General features: G+C 37.4%; 1 protein-coding gene across 1 annotated transcript; it reads left to right on the top strand.

The window, feature by feature from the left end:
• The first annotated feature begins 1,248 nt into the window (after positions 1–1,248).
• On the top strand, positions 1,249–18,084 carry LOC137296390 (ubiquitin carboxyl-terminal hydrolase 33-like). Its single transcript, XM_067828186.1, has 4 exons — positions 1,249–1,506; positions 5,028–6,133; positions 9,210–9,337; positions 11,447–18,084. The coding sequence occupies exons 1-4, from the start codon at positions 1,397–1,399 to the stop codon at positions 12,443–12,445; spliced, it is 2,343 nt and encodes a 780-aa protein (XP_067684287.1). The 5' UTR covers positions 1,249–1,396; the 3' UTR covers positions 12,446–18,084.
• The last annotated feature ends 419 nt before the right edge of the window (positions 18,085–18,503 follow it).

Genomic DNA, 18,503 nt, shown 5'->3' with positions numbered 1-18,503 from the left:
CCGTTGTATACGCTGGGAAGTTGAGCGAGCCAATCCCAACACACTTTCGCTTTTTAAATTATCTAACCGATTAAACTTGGCACAACAAACCATGCAAAGGTTCTCTGATGAGACAGAAGGAGTTCTTTCATATATATATATCTAAATTTTCGGAACTATCATTGTGTCTGTATGATTTCTCCTAAATCGGAGTCGCACTGCGAACAAACTTCGCAGTTGCAACCGCTCTCTTTATTGACACTGGCAAGTTCAGTTGTAACCGCGGCTTAACTGATTGGCTGGTTATGAAGATGCCCTATATGCATTTAGGGTGGAGACTTATTGGAACGTATACCCTGGAGATATCGAGGATGGGCCAATACATGCACGTGTGCTTAAATTTCATAAAATGCGATTGGGTTCATAATGGATAGGTGCTTGTCATAAGAGCCGACTAATTAGATCGGGTGGTCAGACTGGTTGACATGTCATCCTATCCCTAATTAGGTGCTCATGATGTTGATCATTGTATTGTCTGGTCGATTATCGAGAGACCTCAGCCATATAGCTGGAAAATTGCCAAGTGTGGGATTACTTAACAAACCAAACATAATGATTTAAGCTGCAATATTAATGGACGGTACTTAGCTAACTGTCAAGAGTGTCCACACTGAAACAACACTAAGAAAATCAGCGTTGCCTTTGTTTTAGGTCATAATCGTATTATGTCGAGCATTTACAATAAAACTTGAAAGAACACAGGCATGTGTATTCATTATCATTATAAAGCTCATCATGGATGGATGCCGTGCAATACGTCAGTATGTATCTTTTTTCAGCTGTAAGTACATTTGTTGAAACGATGGTACATAAATGGTAGACAGAGGGAGTGAGTGAATTTATCTTTTAACAGTATTCCTGCAAAATCACGGCGGCGAACACCAGAAATTGGCTTCACACATTGAGCCCATGTGGGGAATCGAACACGGGTCTTCGGTGTGACGAGCGAACGCTTTAACCTCTAAACAGTTCCGCTGACACAGAGCGAGAGAAAGCTTGAACATGTCTTTGTTTTCATTTGTATTTTGTTACAACCAAAACTCTATCTAAGACGTGACCGAACGTAAATATTACTACGTTTGACCGAAGCGTGTTTGTAAATATTATCACAACACGCACGAGCGGATTAATCCGTGACATTAATACGTTGTAAGGTAAATAGCATAATACTTTTCGGAATTCCCACAAAGCCCAAATAACTTCCGCTACGCATGCGTTAGAGGAAGCCGCCATTTTTGTGCCGAAATTTAAACCGTTGTGTACTCAGGCCGCAAAAAATTGTGGGATAACTGGATCCATAGCACAAACGTGATAATGACAGTTACTGACGAGTAGATCGCATCGAGATCGAATCATCATGTGGTGGATTTTATCGATGATATACTCTTTCATGTATAATTCCCTGCTGGATTTTGTGTTTTTCATTTTGGTGGATGTTGTTGCAAAGACACCTTTGCGAGAAGCTACGTGAGTGGATTTTGTTTCATTACAGGTGCTTTCTACATTACGTAATCAGTACCTCAGGCTATGCCGTGTAGCATAGTTGTTATCTTCTTGACGGACATACAATGTATTCAATTCTGCAAGTTTTGTTTTCCATGCTTTCGGCACACCTGTTTATATTTTACAGTGTTTCAATTTTTTAGCATTAGACCCATTTGAGCTCGTACAAGCGTTGTGTCGGTAGGCCCCGTGCCAGTGTTTATGATAATACTGTGGTATTATTTTAGTTGATTGATAGTTTAGACCAGTTGAGTGAATGACAGAGAAACATTCTTCCCAACAAAACATTGTTATTTTTATTTTATAGTTTCCTTGATAATGCCACACGAAAGTCCATACGTTATTCAGATTATTGTAAACAAATGGTGAACATACAGGTTGCATTCATTTTAGAATTTAACCCATCCTACATACAAACTAACAGTATGGAAAGTCAGACAATCAGACAAAAACGTCCAGAAGGGGACATACCACTGTTTTTGGATGAAGCAGGGATGGCAACTTTCTGCATATCAGTGGATTTAGTGTTTAAATGGAAATCAGTAGATCCTGAATCCTGTTGGGGGCCTGCGACCCCAGGTGATTTTCCGATCACTTTCACCTGTTGCCATCCCTAATGAACCATGGGTGAACACCAGCCACACTGCAAGCACACAATACCAGTACTTCTTCAGAAATTTTTAAATGTTATGCCTATGGACAATGCACCATATAATTTAGCATGCATGATGCAGATGCAAAAGATCCAAGAGCCTGAAAAGTGATATGGTAGTATGGCTAAAACCACAAGATATTCTCTTTCCACCAAAGGCAACTAAACCTGTTTTGAATGACAATAAAGCCCATCAAGACAACACCAATCTGTAATTTAGATCAGTATCTCAAAGCTCATGGCCATGAAACTTTGTTACTGTAGCCTTACCATTGTGATTTCAAATTTATCTAGAGTATCATACAATGTGATGTGTGTCGCAAAATTTCCACACTCAAACTTTGCAATATTCAAAAGAAAGTATGCAAAGCCACAAGTAAAATAAAACCAGCAATCTGTCAAAACTGTACAGAAAGTTGAAAATGAAATTGAGAATCAGTACTGGATAAAAAGTGCTTTACATTATGCCACCATTCAACCAGTCATCATAAGTTCACAATCTGAGAGTAGTGAAAGCAAATCCGGAATTTCCTCAGATTCTAATCCAGAAGAGTTTTGATAAAGCCCATAGATGCTGACATCCTATCCTGCATTTACTGATTTGGAGCAAGACTGTAATTCATCAGTATTATTTTGTCCCAAATAAACTGTAGTTACTAGTATTTTACTTTGCATCCTTACCATCGAACATCAACAGACCCTGACCTATTCATTCACCATGTTGTTCACACTTATAGCTCATAGAATATGACTTTCGAATGGATGTCTTTTATTTGTTGAACAAGTGCCGTAACATTTTACACATGGTTGGTCAACAGTATAATCCGTAATGTTTTTGATGTTTGGTCATGTTATAACAATAAAATGATGATAAATATGATAAGGATGTGCACAATTTAATGAGAACAAAATCTTTTTATTTCAAGGGAGCCCAAACAGCTTGGCCTGGCTTCTGAGATATTTAAAACTTAATCGTTTCTTCTTTTTGTTCAAATAAGTGTGCATTGTTGGGTCATTCATACTCGTGGTTTCAAACAGTCTTGCTATAAAAAATGGGTGTGGAGTTAGCTGTCTATTCATTGGTGCAGCAGTGAATGTGGTGAGCTATTTGTACAAAAGTAGCTGAGCAAACAAAAGGTTTTTACACACCCTTACACTAGCTTGCATAGGATGGCCTATTGGACTTGAACTGCATTCCTCCACTAATAGAACTGAAAATATAAAGGATCTCCCTTATCTTAGATGTTAATAATAATCATGACCATTGAATCAACATAATTAATAACAGAATAATAATCATTGTGGAATTTATGTATCTGCTGATGGCAAACAGCTGAAACCTGCAAAGTTTAGAGAACACTTCTCATACAGTCTCTTTTTCTGAATAGTATTGTCTCTGGTGACAAGTTTTCATAAACCTCTTATTAGAAGCATATAGTTATCATTATATTAGGGTTCTGCATGATTATCCTATTTAGTATTTTCTTATTGCATATACAATCAGGATCTATGAGTATGATGGTTTCAGTTTAAAAATCTCTTGTGCAGCTTAAGTTTTGATACATTTTTTATGTTTATATATATCACTGAGTGAATCTTGATTTATATCAAAGTAATAACTTTGTCCTAAACTTGATTGTAAGGTGTAGGTTTGAAATTGAAACAAAACTTGTAAATGTTCCTGATTTGGAAACATTTTTCCTTTCTTAGGGGTACACTGGTATCATGTACATGATGTATGTCGTAAAAGCATATTGTTTAACAAAGTACTTTATCTTTAAAGACATTGCCATGATTTTGCTGGTTTTAATAATGGCATGGCATCAAGTGCATCACTATGTTCATATGCTCTTTTCCAAGAGGAAATGAACAGGTATTAAATATGGAATCATGTCCCACTCAGGGCTCTAAATAATGTTTCAACATCAGGAGTATGTACTTGATATTTTTTCAGTGCAAGAGTACTGGAAAAATGTGGAGTACATTTAGAGTACTGAATGAAATTCAAAGGAGTATAAGTAATCTTGTGTTTCGTTTATATGCACCACAACATTGCTACTCTTGTGTAGACAATAAATCAATACTTTTTCAGATAACTATGTCCGTAAATGATTCTAACACTGTGCACCATTGCTGTTGTGTGTATCTGCTACATTTTCTAAAAGCACTCCTACTGTATCACGGTGTTGAGGAATTGCATCTGACCCTCAGGTCAAATCAGGCAGATTTGCCAACGGTCAGATAGAAGTCGCCAACCCGCCAGCCCCAGTGTCTGAATATTTAACAATGACTTTGTCTGAAGTTTGTGGCATGTGACACTTGTTTGCTGTTTATAAATCTAATGTTTGTTATTACATAATGTTAATAATTTCAATTCCAATTATTAGAAATGTTACATTTGAAATGTGTGGTTAATTTTATTCTATGGGTCCTATGGAGTTTTTGATCTTGCGTAGGTACTGATGTCAATGATTAGCATGATATCACACTGTTCCAAACATCCACTGTTGGAATCCTTGAAATGATGCCGGTCTGCATCAGTTTGAATTTGTCTAAGGACACTGACAGCATATATTGTTTCTCACAATAGTATTCATGGGACTGTTTGGTAGAATCATGATTATTTATCATGTTTAGATGGCAGCACATAGCTTCAAACAAGTTCAATATTGTTGAATTTGAAAAAAAGGACCTTTTGTCTTTAAATCCATACTGGTAGACTGAAAGAATCAACTGCATATGTCTCATTTTCCCCAGATTTGGTACAATTTAAAAAAAAATTTTTTTTAAGGATGATTGTGATAATATTATCTTGTTTTGTTTTTCTCTCCAGGAATGATGATGAGAAGCGGACAATTTGGCTGTATGAGTCGCTCATCTTGACTGCAGTATCAATTGGGATCTACCTGTTAGACCATGTGCCCTACCTCCTGCTTTTGCTAACCACTGTCACATTCATATATACTCAGCTGTATGGTCGCATAGACTTCCGATACTGGTGGAACCTCCTGAAAACACGATGGGAGGAGTACCAGCAGCACGAGGAGAGCATGGAACACATGCGCGAGCAGCTGTCTCGTCAGCGCCACCCAGTGCAGCCCAATACCACAATGCCATTCCCTCCATACTACCAGCAAGTGCCCCCGGGAGGAATGGGGGCATACAGCGCAGCAGGGAGCGACCACAGTGCCCATCTAGTAAGTCAGAAACAGGGACTTAGTCAAAAAGAACCTGATAGTTGGTTTTGGTCTAGACCCTCCAAATGGCTTAGCCTAAGACAGAGAGGCCCACAGCCTGTCCCTGACCCTGTAGTCTCTAGGGAGAGTCCAGTGACATCCAGGCATGGTGTTCCTGTAGTAGGACGCAAGCTGGATGACAGTCTACCCCAGAAAGTGGCCTGGTTTGATGGAAAGGAACTTCGTCGCCGTCCACTCCGCCCAGAAGGTTCAACACATCTCCCCAAGCCTAATGCTGGGTCACCTTTAGCCTCTGGGGCATATTCAGGAACTTCCACCATTAAAACTAAATTTATGTCAGCTTTTGGACTGAACAATCAAATCCCCAAACCCCCAGGGTTGAAAAACAATGGTCAAAATCTGTGTTTCATGAACTCCATTGTGCAGTCTTTATCTCGAAGTCCTCACCTCGTCACCTACCTCTCAGTAGATGCTGCTAAGGAACTGGAGTGTGGAGTGGCTGAGTCGCTCCTGCTCACAACCTTTGTAGAACTCCTCCAACAGTGCAGTCTCCCAGTAGGAAGCAACGATGTCAGTGTTCTTGACCACACTACCTTCAGACAGTCTGTGTCAGCCCTTAACAGCAGTCTGATGGCACCTCCTGGACAAGGTCAAGTTCAGCAGGATGCAGCAGAATTTCTCATGTGGTTGTTGGAGTCGGTGCATAACATACTCAATAAGAACCGGAAGGCACTGCAGGCTGGTACTGATTGCTCAATCCTTGTCCACCTCATGTTATTGCTTGTGTCACACGTTTGTCATTAGTAGGACTGCATGCGGAATGTCCTCACCCCAGTCCTCATCCCTGTCCCGTCAGAACCCATTACTTAATCTGTCCACATATCTAATGGCTTGCGCTTATAATCTTTTATGTTTCATGGGTGTTGGGTTTTCTGTTTGTGAAATTTTGATTTTTTTAATTGCTTTTATGCAATAGTAAACATGTTTCCCACAAGTCAGTTTGAAAACTGATATTTTATATAAACATGTTTCTCACATTAACCATTTTGTCAACTTAACCAAATTCTCTGTCAGCATGATTTTCAGCAAGTTTTTGTTTTTAACTCGACTCATGTGGTGAGTTTGCAAGATGGAACAGAATTTTACCCGACATGCAAGTGGCTTGTATTCTGATTTAACATTTATGGTTTATTAAGGATTTTCATGGTAAGCTTGGCAAGTATTTTTGTGAAGATGCACTAAACATGGTAAGGAGAACTATACTTTCACAGTGAACAAACTGGCATTTTGTCATGGTTACATTTCCCTTCTGAGACCTGCTTATTTCTGAACAAATTAATGATCCTTTACAAATATATGGAACTGAATCCTTAAGTCCCACTATGAATTTACTTGATGTAAGATTTATTTACTGTTGCTTCTGGGTTCGAAATTAACTCTTTGAGGTAGCAAATTTGCTATTCAAAATCTTTTTTTGCTACCTGAAACAAAAACTCACAGTAGCAACAACTTGCTATGTGGTATTTTTTAGTGAAACTGCTCACATTCATCAGTTAGTCAGCGCTTTCAAAGGGTAGATCTCCTTCACTCGTAAACTTATCGGTACTGATATTTCACTTTCCCCCAAAATTGGGATGAGGGAGGAGTTAACAACCATACGAAAGAATGCTGCTACATGGTAAGGGATTTTGCCACCTATTTTTAACCCTGGTGGCAAGTACTTTGTACTTGGTAAAAAATTAATCTCGAACACTGTTTTTTGCAGAGTTTTTTTCACATGATTCAAGAATAGCCAGAACAATGCAAAAATACCTGTCATGTCAAACATGAAACAAAAATGCATGAACAGAGTCCTGCAGTCTTGTAGTTTTCACACTCATGTTCTGTAAATTAATGCCTCATAGGTTTGTCTTCAATTTGTAACAGTAACTATCAGTTTTAGGTTTTAAAATTGCTTGGGCTGCAAGTGAAAAACATTGTTTTACGCTGGGTCAGAAGGTATTATTATCCTCCCGCGTAAATGTCACTTACGTATTGGCTGAGTGCCCATCTATTATTTTCAATGTACCCCGCTTAACGTTAAAAGTAGCATTTCTGTGTACCACCCTCGGAATGCCAAACTCATTTGGTACTTAGGGGTAGTAATTCTTTATCTCGAATAACATGGAATCATGATTGATGTACTGATTTTTTGCGAATGTAAGTCAGTGATAATTATAGTCAGGGTGATAATTCTAAATCTGTCTCTTCTCTGTGCAAAATCTTGTGACGGCTACAAAAGTTTTTTACCCATGATGCCATGCCAGCTATTCATAGTTAACATTGAGGTGTACAGTAAGATAAATACGTTGTTCAGTTGTCCCTCAGGGACCATGGCTTGGTGTCCCGTTTATGTTTGTTTATGTTCCCCTAGCCCATCGGGCTTGTGAACAGATATTTAATGAACATCAAGCCATGTTTCTCTCATGACCAGTGAAAAACACAATGTTAATTTGCTAGCCAGTAGCTATGAAAAACAGACAGTGAACTACACCTTTACTTGCACTGAAACATGAGTGCCGTTCAAAGTTGATTTGGCTGGCTGGCCTGTAGGTTTTTAGTGCTGTTTTGTACAAACATGAACAATTATTGAAAATTGATCCCATAACACATTTATAGCTCGTCTATTAACTGAAATCCCTCCTGACTCACTCTCTTGATCAATACTGATCTGTGATTATTTCAGAATGCACTGTTTTGCCCAAATCATATATTGATTGTCAGTTGCTGCATGCCAAGTACACTGTAGTCAGCATGCTTCTAATGTTCTGGTAGCTTGCATCATTTGTTAGTTCTTATATATGTTGGTAGACATCGGTAAGGGTGGTCATGATGTTTCTGAATGTATAATAGTTTGTGCACATTCAGAATGACCATATAATTTACATGTGCTTTTTAAGTAGACCAAAACTGAAACATTCAAATGGCTTTTCATAAGGATGAGTCCTTCATCATTTGGTGTAATAAGTTCAAATCTTTACATGTCCTTCCAGTCACAGTGTATATGATGATAAAAAAATTACCAAACTGATGCAAGCCATATTGCAGCCATTCTCACAATGTAATTTTGGGCCATTTTCTGTTATTTGGCAATCTTGTGTTATCCATTAAACGTAAGTTTCAAACCTTTAAGGACCTGTGTGATTTTGCTTTAGATAATTGACAGTTTAGTTCATGATGTATTTTGTACACTCTCTGGTGAGTTAGTAACAGGTCAGGACCGGTGAAGGTCCTGGGGTAGAATAGGCCTTCAGCAACCCATGCTTGCCATAAAAGGCGACTCAGCTTGTCGTAAGAGGCGACTAACGGGATCGGGTGGTCAGGCTCGCTGACTTGGTTGACGCATGTCATTGGTTCCCAATTGCGCAGATCGATGCTCATGTTGTTGATCACTGGATTGTCTGGTCCAGACTCGATTATTTACAGACCGCCGCCATATAGCTGGAATATTGCTGAGTGCGGTGTAAAACTAAGCTCACTTACTCACTAGTAACAGGTCAGCAGTAACAGCAGTTTTTATCTTCAGTTGATTGTTTTTATGCATAATATTTGAAAGCAGATGTACTAACAATGTTGGTGCAAAGAAAATAGGAAAAATGGAAATACTATCCACTCTTGAATTCTCGTACAGCATTATTACGCCCCTCAGACAGGCATTTTGTTTTTTATCAGATGAAGAGATGGCCAAACATGCATTATGTTAGATGGATCTATTTCATTTGTACCTCCAACTGGCGGTTAGTCTGGTTTGGCTTGCAGTTTGTGCTCCATTGTTTCAGACAAGACCAATGGTTCCAGGAGGGGCGAGGAGCGGTTTTCAAGTCCAACATTGGCAGTGCTAAAGTTCATCTATGGTGACCTCAACTCTCGAACAATTATTGACCTTAAAGATGCATGTAGACGAGAGGTAATTGTTGTTTTAGGTTATAAGTATAGTTAGAGTATGCTGCATCGCAGCTTGATGTTCATGGTAGCTGCAACGTTGTATGTTGGTAGGGTAATGCGTTTTCCTGGATGCCGAGACTTTCTTTCAGACGCACATTTTCATTAGGTTTGAAAAGTGGACATTGTGTGAGAATTACGCTTATGGTACTGGATGTAAAACTATAAAATTACACAGAATATTAAATTTCCTATCTGTTGGAATAAATATAAGTGTGACTACCGCAGCCATTTGAGAAATGTGTTAAAAAAATCTGCACTTTTCATCGTGCACCAATAAAAACCCTGTCCTATGATTTTATTAAATTGGCATCTTTACGGAAAGTGTGACTGAAGAAAATACAGCCTGATGTCTGAACGACATAAGTGTATATGAAATGGATTTATCCGCTGATGCATAACGTCATATGTTCAACATTAAAATGACCAACAATAAATGTCAAAAAAAGATTTTCTTCTTTGACATCAAACAGAAAGGGCATGCCTGTATAGAGATAAGGAGGCATTCAGATATTATTCAATCAATCAAAAACTTTCAAAGAAAGAAAATGCTTACCCTGTATCCACATATGATATGATATTGAACATAGCTAAATGTAGACACTGAATTTAGTTTCAAGAAAAAATATCTGTACGATTTACGACATCATAATAGGGACACAATAGTGAAAGTGTAATCGGAAGGGAAGGGGGATTGTGTGTACTCTTTTTGTTATATGTTTTTATTCTTTCCATTGTAAATAAGAGAAGAAGCAAAAATTGCTTATAATTACTGTTGTCATTCTTGGTGATTTTCCGTCAGTCATGGCACCACACTGCACAGAAACTCTGACAATTTCTTATGGATGATCAAAGCATTGCATTGTACCTATTTTTAATTTGCTATTTCTTGCGACGATACTCTTCCCCTGCATATTCTTTGCGTATTGAGCCATTGTAAGCAATGATTAGACGGCTGGATATTGGAAAATGTCGTGATGTAGTGTAAAAATCGGAATTTTCCCTTGTTTACATTTCAAACAAGTGCAGTCTTTGGAGCGCAGCATTCATTTTCACACCCAGTATTTTTGTTTCATTTTATCTACACAGTTTTATTTGACAAAGACCAGTTGTAATTTGATTCTAAATAGAAATGGGGAATTCAGTAGTGTATTTTTCGTATTTTTGAAAACATCCCATCTGATTTAGGATTTACTGGCAACATTTCAGAATTATCATTAGTGGTTACATGAAAGCTTGATATCAGTGATCATTAATATGCTATTTTTGAAATTCAGTACTCCCAGCAATTATCAGATCGTCACATTTAAAAAAATACAGCAAATACCGCTGTGAATCTCAATTTCATAATGTGTGAAAAATGGCAACATTTACGATGAAGCATATTTTGAAAAGTTATTTAAGCACTTTCCTTATGTCTGAGATAATAGTGGATGGTATCAAGGAACAGGAATTTCCTGAAGAATTCAAAGCCATGAAATATATTTGTGTGCATGATATATTTAGTATTTTATTGGACTTGATAGTGAGGTTTGAAGAGGGAAGACATATGTCCCTGTGGCACCCAGGGGGTTAATCTGGTGTGGATCTGGACACACACAGAGACAAGCACATGCACAGAGACACATACATGTACGTTCACACACATACACAGACACGCACATACTTACACAGAGGAACGTGCATGCATGCACCATGCACTACACTGCACACCACATCACACATACACAGATGTGGATTCATGTTGCAGTAGAAATAAAATTACATTGAAAGCACCTATTTATTTCTCATGTGAGATTTCATTGGCATACCTCATAACATAAGCAAGAGGTAGGGACAACTTCATATTGTATCAGTTCTTAAACTCTAGTCCAGAAAATTAGTCTTCCTTTCCTTTTCTATTGCCCATATATTCCTGTCTGAGGTTAAAGCGAATGTTTCAGAGCACCATCAATTTACTTCACTTCGATTTACCATACAGCACTTCTTGCTATATGCTTTTAAAAATCCTTTTTGTGTGCAAAAATATACATATTAAGTGGATGTTTAAGGTGATTTTTTAATTCATTTCCAGATTGAGCTTGCCAATGGACTTGAGAATGACTCTTATGCTGAGCCAATACAACGTCTCTCAGACTTGGAGTGGCTTCAGCACAAGCAGGAAAATGAATCTATAATAGACGATCTCTTCACTGGGCAGCTAGTTGAGGCCTATCACTGTCTAACAGACAACCACATATCTGTAAACCTTCAAGCTTTCAATATCCTCCCAGTTCCCATTGCAGCACCTCGGGAAGTGTCGGGGGTTGTGTATCTTGAAGACTGTTTCACTAGTTTCTGTCACATAGAGCATCTGATGGGGCCAGATGAAATGGACTGCACATACTGTAGAGCAGACGCCAACAAGAGCAAGAAGAAGGGAAAAAAGAACTCAGTGAATGATGTGTATATGTCCAGCACGCCTCGGACTAGAAGTGTTACAAGAAACATGAGTGTTGACTCCGCAGTTCAAAGTCCAGCTCCTCCACCTGCCTTCATGTCCCCGATTGTTGGGCAGAGGGACATTATCAATGATAGTGGTTTCCATGACAATATCTTCAAAACCTCCACTCCAATTGTTGAGGCTTGTCAGGGCGTTGGGAATCAAACTCGGCAGCATATTCGAGACGTGCAACGACGGTGCCTTTTAAGACAGTTACCTGAGTGCCTGGCTATTCAGCTTATGAGATTTACGTACAACCAGCGCACTGGAAGGTCCAAGAAGATTAAAGCTCCTGTTAGCATTCGAATCAAAGATCTCAACCTGACCAACATCATCTATGACACAGTGACACGAAGAGAAGATCTCACAGCCATTAACCTCAACCACACGTACAACCTCTTCAGTGTCTGTGTCCACCTTGGTGCTGAGAGTACCAACCATGGACACTACATCAGTTACTGTTTGGTAGACGATAAATGGTATCGGTTCGATGATGAGAATGTCACGGAAGTCAATATGGAGTATGAGCTGACAACAAGAGAACTACGAGAGAATGCTTATATTCTTTTCTACAAGCGAGTTCACAACTAAGCTTTATTATTCCTAGTCTATCTAATCTCATAGCGACATTGTCAAAGTACCAAGCTATTTAGGGCAGTTTTGGTTACTCGTATGGAAACCCTTGTGAAGATGTCCTTGAAACTCCTTCAGATGGCATTAGAGGTGGTGGGGTAGTGGTTAAAGTGTTCGCTTCTGGTCCTGAAGATTTGGGTTCGATTCCTCACATGGGCACAATGTGTGAAGCCTGTTTCTGGTGTCCTGAACCGTGATAACTAAGTAAAACTAAGCTCACTCACTCACTCAGATAACATTTAGATAATAGTAGGATATTCATGCTGTCCGATTGTTAGCCCTGGGTTTGACTAAATATTTAAACAGGGGATTTTTCTTTTCTTGATATTTACTTTCAGTCAAAAAGTGTAATAAATCTTGTAAGCTTTCTTCATATTGCAAGATTCATTACTGATTCTTGGTTTTCAGCCATTGTCTGCTGAGCAAATTATCTCTTATGTGAAAAAAATGGAAATGCAGCTTTTCATGAAACAGTCAAACTTGTTTCAGTGTTAGAGCAGTGATGTCATGGCCACGTTGAGAGGAACACTTGAACCAAACACCTGGGTAATCATTCAGTTAGTTAATTAATGGAAAAACTATTGTGAAAAATGGCAAGCCATTGGTATTTCTTTCCTGTATGTACTATTAGGATGTAAGGCATCAGATGCGAGTTTTACAAGGGCTATCTGCACTGGGATTGTCTAAGACATTGTTCCCATACAAGTAACATCAGAATATGTGCACAGTAAAAGTGCCATACCTTACATTGTAACACTGACTTTGTGGGCCATACAGAGAATGAATTCACCAGAACAGCTTTAAGGATACAAAAACATTGTTCTAAGTTTTGTGATTATGAAATCCAGTATTGATTTTGATGCATAATGTTTAAAAAACTGAAGTGACGATTTGTGACTAGTCAGGTTGGAACTGGTGGAATATTGCAGGTCTGAGTACGATTAGTGAAAGGAGTTATGAAATTATATTATTTTTGTCTGTCTTGATAAACGTGAAGAATCTAACTTGATAGTTATTGAAGTAAAAATAATGTTTCTGTCTAAATGGCATGTATTTGTTATATAAGCATTTAGGGAGAGTTTAAGCTGATTATTGCTACAACCAAATAAGCTTTCGCCGAGAAAGTCCAAACTGACTTAGGATGTTACTGTTTGGGACTTATTATCCCATTGGATTGTCAACTAATGATAGGTAAACAAGTGATACTTCTTCAGAATTTTAGAAAGATTAATGAAAACTATTGCTTTTCATCAAACATTCAAATGCAAATACACACTGATAGTCTGACACAGAAAATGAAGTTGGTCTAAGTAACTTTAAGATTAATGTTTTTATCTACGCTTGAACATTATCAGTGTCATTAATTATTTCTATTTTCCTGTAGTTTGATAAAACCCCATCAATTATTTGAAATACGCAGAGATTAAAACATTTGTCTTAGTCATGAGATAATTTCAACTGGAAATATCCAGGTAATATGTTGTTATTCACATGTGCAACATGTTTAGGTGCTAACACTTTCCATGAATTTGTTGTTGTCTTTATGTATATGGCAGTCAGTAATTGTATAGAATTCAAACCAGATCATTGACAGAAAACTTCATGTAGTTAAAATGTAATAAACGTGCCATCATAATTTCAAACTTAGTTTGTCACAAATGAATTAGACTCATTCGAAATGAATTAACCTGACATGTCATAGGATAATTTTGGTTTAGTGATTACAGATCTATAAGTGTAAGAGATGAAAAATGAACTGTTGTAAATGAGGCAAGGGCAGATGAAATTGTTTTAACTGAATATATTTATATTTTAACCCGGTTTGTTTGGCAATTTTTAACTGTTTTGTTGATGTGATTTTATGGCTGTACAGCACCGTCACTGGGAATCGGTCACAGTTGATTCTTTCAGCTGAGGTTCTCTGTTAGGTCAGCTTCATGTCTTGTTATCCATCGATTGTGTTACTTTGTGAGACTACGGATAAAACTGTTTTATATGGTTTTTATATGGTGCTCTGAATTGTCAAGCAGGCCACTGTACATTGTTGTAGAAACTATTTTTGTAAACTTATTTAAACTTCACAAGTACGCCTATGAATAGGTGTGAGAATAGAGTGTGAATAGCAATTTGCTTCTGTTGCATAATGTTGTGAATCTGGCTGATATTCAATTAAAAAAAGTTGTATGCAAATCAAACTGTGCATTTATATATTTCATTATCTCTGGTACTTATGACATGTTGTCTAACAGCCATGACGATATAAACTTATTTATAGCAATGTATAATTTCATCTCATTGATCATGCTCATCATATTCATTTCTGTTTGTATTTATTTTACTGCATAAAAGATACAGAAAAGTTTGCTATTTAAAGTCCTGATGCTATATTCAGCTATCTATCAATTAATTGAACTGGTGGATGAACATCTCCTTGCATGTTTCTTTTAAATTGTTTTGAGCATATTGCAGAGGAAAAGGTGAATCTTGAAGTACATCAAACGTCCAAGGGTGCCTGGTTTTATTTTGAATCTGGTGGCATGGTTTAAGCAAGGGAAGATAACTTTTCTGCAAAACAAACTGCTCACATGTCACATAAGGTGCAAATTGTTAACATTACATCAAGTCACAAGTTATACAGTACATGGATTGGGCAAATATGTTTTACTCCTGAATGTTCTACCCAGATTCTTTCCTTCACATTTGAACTGATCGTAAGATGTATTACGTAAATTCATAGAACTGAAATATTATAGAAAACTTATAGATTCACTAACCATGCTGACAATGACAGGGCAAAACATTTGATTTGAATCTAAAATTTGATCAATTTTGAATCCTCCACGAATGAACACAACGACCAGCTTAGTAAACATTCATTTTGTTATATCTTATGAGAGTGTAATGTTAATCCTTGACATTTCCAGTTCACAAGGAAGAAGATATTTGACCACATTGATGAAGTGAAGTTATAATATGCTCATAGGAAATAGTGTGCAATTTCAGTGTTTACATCAAGCAAAGTATTGGGTATGAATAGGCTTGTTATATCTTAATGTATGTATTGTTTCAGGATTGTGTAAATCATGTCAGCAGATGCATTTGCGTCCATTACCGTTCCATTGTACATCGGATGTTTTGTAGCCAGGTGTTTCCAGATAAAAGATGTCCCATCTTTATTAAAGTTCACTTCCACATTGCACAAGCTGCATTTGTTTTAGTTGTGGATTAGATCAAAATATGACCAGATGCCCTTGTAGGTCTCAGTTGCTGTGACTGTCTTGTAAGGGAATTAACTCTGTAAAACTGTAGTGGGTACATAGCTTAGCCCAAGTAATACTACTTTGTGACCAAACTTTTTTACCAACTTACCAACACAGCCCTAACATGTTACATACATATTACTATTACATTACACATACAATGATGTTTTGGTTACATTCTTTTGCAGCGTGTCTTTAAAAACTTGGATTGGATCTTATATTTGGACTGTGGTAAATTGCTTCCTTTGGTCATGGAAATATTAATATGATATTGATATTTAATTAAGGGTATTGTAACTGGTATCATACAAGCTGGGGGTAGAATGTTTTCTGTAATTTTCATCCATTGTAACTTATCTGTTATGTAAATGGTAGACAATACTTAAAGAAGTTATGACAAGACTGTGCCTTTAACCTTCGACAGTTTTTGTTTCCTGTGACCCTCATTGTTATATTCCTGGAATATTGCACAAAGTAGCATGCAGCTGTACTCTTATTTGGCTTATGTGCAGCCTGTAGAAGCTACTCATAATACAAATAAAGCATAAGTGGAAATGGGTACGGGCATAAAAGCGTCCCAGTGTTTGTGTGTATGTCCCAAGTTAACAAACTGTTAATGTCCAGTTTCCACTGTCCAGCTAGACTGGGATTTCATGTGTCCAATGAAATTGCTATTTGCTTATAAACTGCCTTGCAGAATTTTGATAGTTTGCCAAGCAGGATTTGAAGATTTGCAAAGTTTTAGTTAGAAACAATACCCCGGCCTAGGATAGAAAATATGGAAGCTGGACTTCTGTCTTGCCTCAGGAATCTTGTGTGCAGGTAGCAGAGCCATGATTTCATTAAAAGCTGAAGGCAGATACCACCCATCCAGTGATTAGGTTCAGGTTTTATGACTAAGTTTAATATCTTTCTTAAATACACATACGAAATGCGATACCATCCAAGGTATTTGCAGTTGTCAGGTACATTTACATTAAAGTTCACATATATGTTTCTTTGTCTGGCATTATTCACAGATACATTTTGTTACAGTTGTTAAATGAGCAGGTGCCATTCTTCCCACCTGGCTGGTCGTTTGTTTAGGTCCTGGTTATTACACTTCTGTGACATGCAGTCCTCTAGGTTTGAATCAGTGTAATGGAGAGACTGCTTGTTTGTACAATCAGGTTTTGATTATTTGACATTTGACAACTTTCCCGTTGTTTCCTTCTAATGGCTAGAGATTGGTGAAGATCTTGGTTAGAATTGCTCTTAAGCAATCAATACTTGTCGTAGGAGGCAACTAACAGGATTGGGTGGTCAATCTCACAGACCTGGTTGACATGTCATAGTATCCCAGCTCCATAGATCAATGTTCATGCTGTTGATCACATGATTGTGTGGTCCAGATTTAATTACATGTATTTACAAACTGTTGATGTATAGCTTGAATATACACAACTAACATTCAGTGGCTGGTATATTGAACAAAGTGTATTTAAACCATACCAAGATGCTTATCTGTTATTTTTAGTGGCAGCTTATTTATTTATCTCTTTACATTCTGTGTTGTTTTATTTCATCATTTTTTTGATAATCGAACCTGTTTACATCCTTTTTGAGCTCTGCCTCTTTAGCAAATGAAACTTAAAGTTCCTTACATATAATGCCTGGTGATATATTTGAATGTTTTGAGGTTTTGATTTACTATGTCAATACACCCTGGAGCAACAAGCAAATCAGCCCCATGTCATTTCTCAAGAGTAGCATCAACTATCTTTTTCCATTCATTACTTAACAGTACTTACATCAAAGTTGTACTAATATAAAAGAACTTTCAGACTTTCACTGTCTCATCATTGTTTCGATACAAATACTTTATTCCAAAATATAGTAACTGTTCTACATGTTTTTGTATGTGTAAACTTTTAGTTTGAATGGAACTTTATCATGGATTAATCAAGTGTGACACTTTTGCTGACAAATTTTGTTTCGTAAATGAAGATAAGCGATCATGCTTTACTTAGACATGTATTTAATCATTTTTATCATTAAATAAGTGGTTTGCAAGGTAAAGTTAAAAATGTTAGAATACTTTTTTCATTAAACCTGGTAGAGTTGGTTGTCCTTTGGACTGCAGTTTTAACTTCTACTACTTTCCTGTCAACTTTTAATTTGTGGTCTAATGTTTTGAAGTAAAGACTAAGATAATCACTGTAAGTCATAGTTCAATCTTTACTATGACACATAAATCTTCTTTTCTGTAGCACACTTTTGAGAACAGAAGATAACACAGGATACTGATGCAAAGCAATTTCATAGTCACTTTGACAGATACAGATGTGTTGGTGCAGATCATGGATTCTTGTTGAATAGTGAAAAAATAAATGCACAGTTATGAAATCATGATGAATATCTTTTGTCATTATTGCTGTTCTTCGTGAAGACTGTGAGGATCAATCCTTTCTCATTTCAATAGATGTGACTTCTATCCAAATGTTAGAACGTCTCCCTGATAGTGGAAGGTTGCGATCATACCAAAAGACGTGAAAATATGGTACTTCTTTACCCCTGCCTTGGGCTCTTGCGAGTCAGTATAATGTATCTGAGAAGGATATTCAAGCTAAACTGCAGTATGGTATCTCCGTGAGCTGACACAGTAAAACCAGCTTTGGACTAGCACAAGCAGCCCCACATGCACGTCATATGAGCAGGGATTTACCTTAAGTCCTATATCCTTTGGAATTATAGTTATACTCCAGATTTTCATCGGT

The sequence above is a fragment of the Haliotis asinina genome, chromosome 9, assembly GCF_037392515.1.
Source record: "Haliotis asinina isolate JCU_RB_2024 chromosome 9, JCU_Hal_asi_v2, whole genome shotgun sequence".
Taxonomy (NCBI): domain Eukaryota; kingdom Metazoa; phylum Mollusca; class Gastropoda; order Lepetellida; family Haliotidae; genus Haliotis; species Haliotis asinina.
The sequence above is the reverse complement of the archived record's forward strand: the minus strand, read 5'-3'. Positions and strand labels throughout refer to the sequence as shown.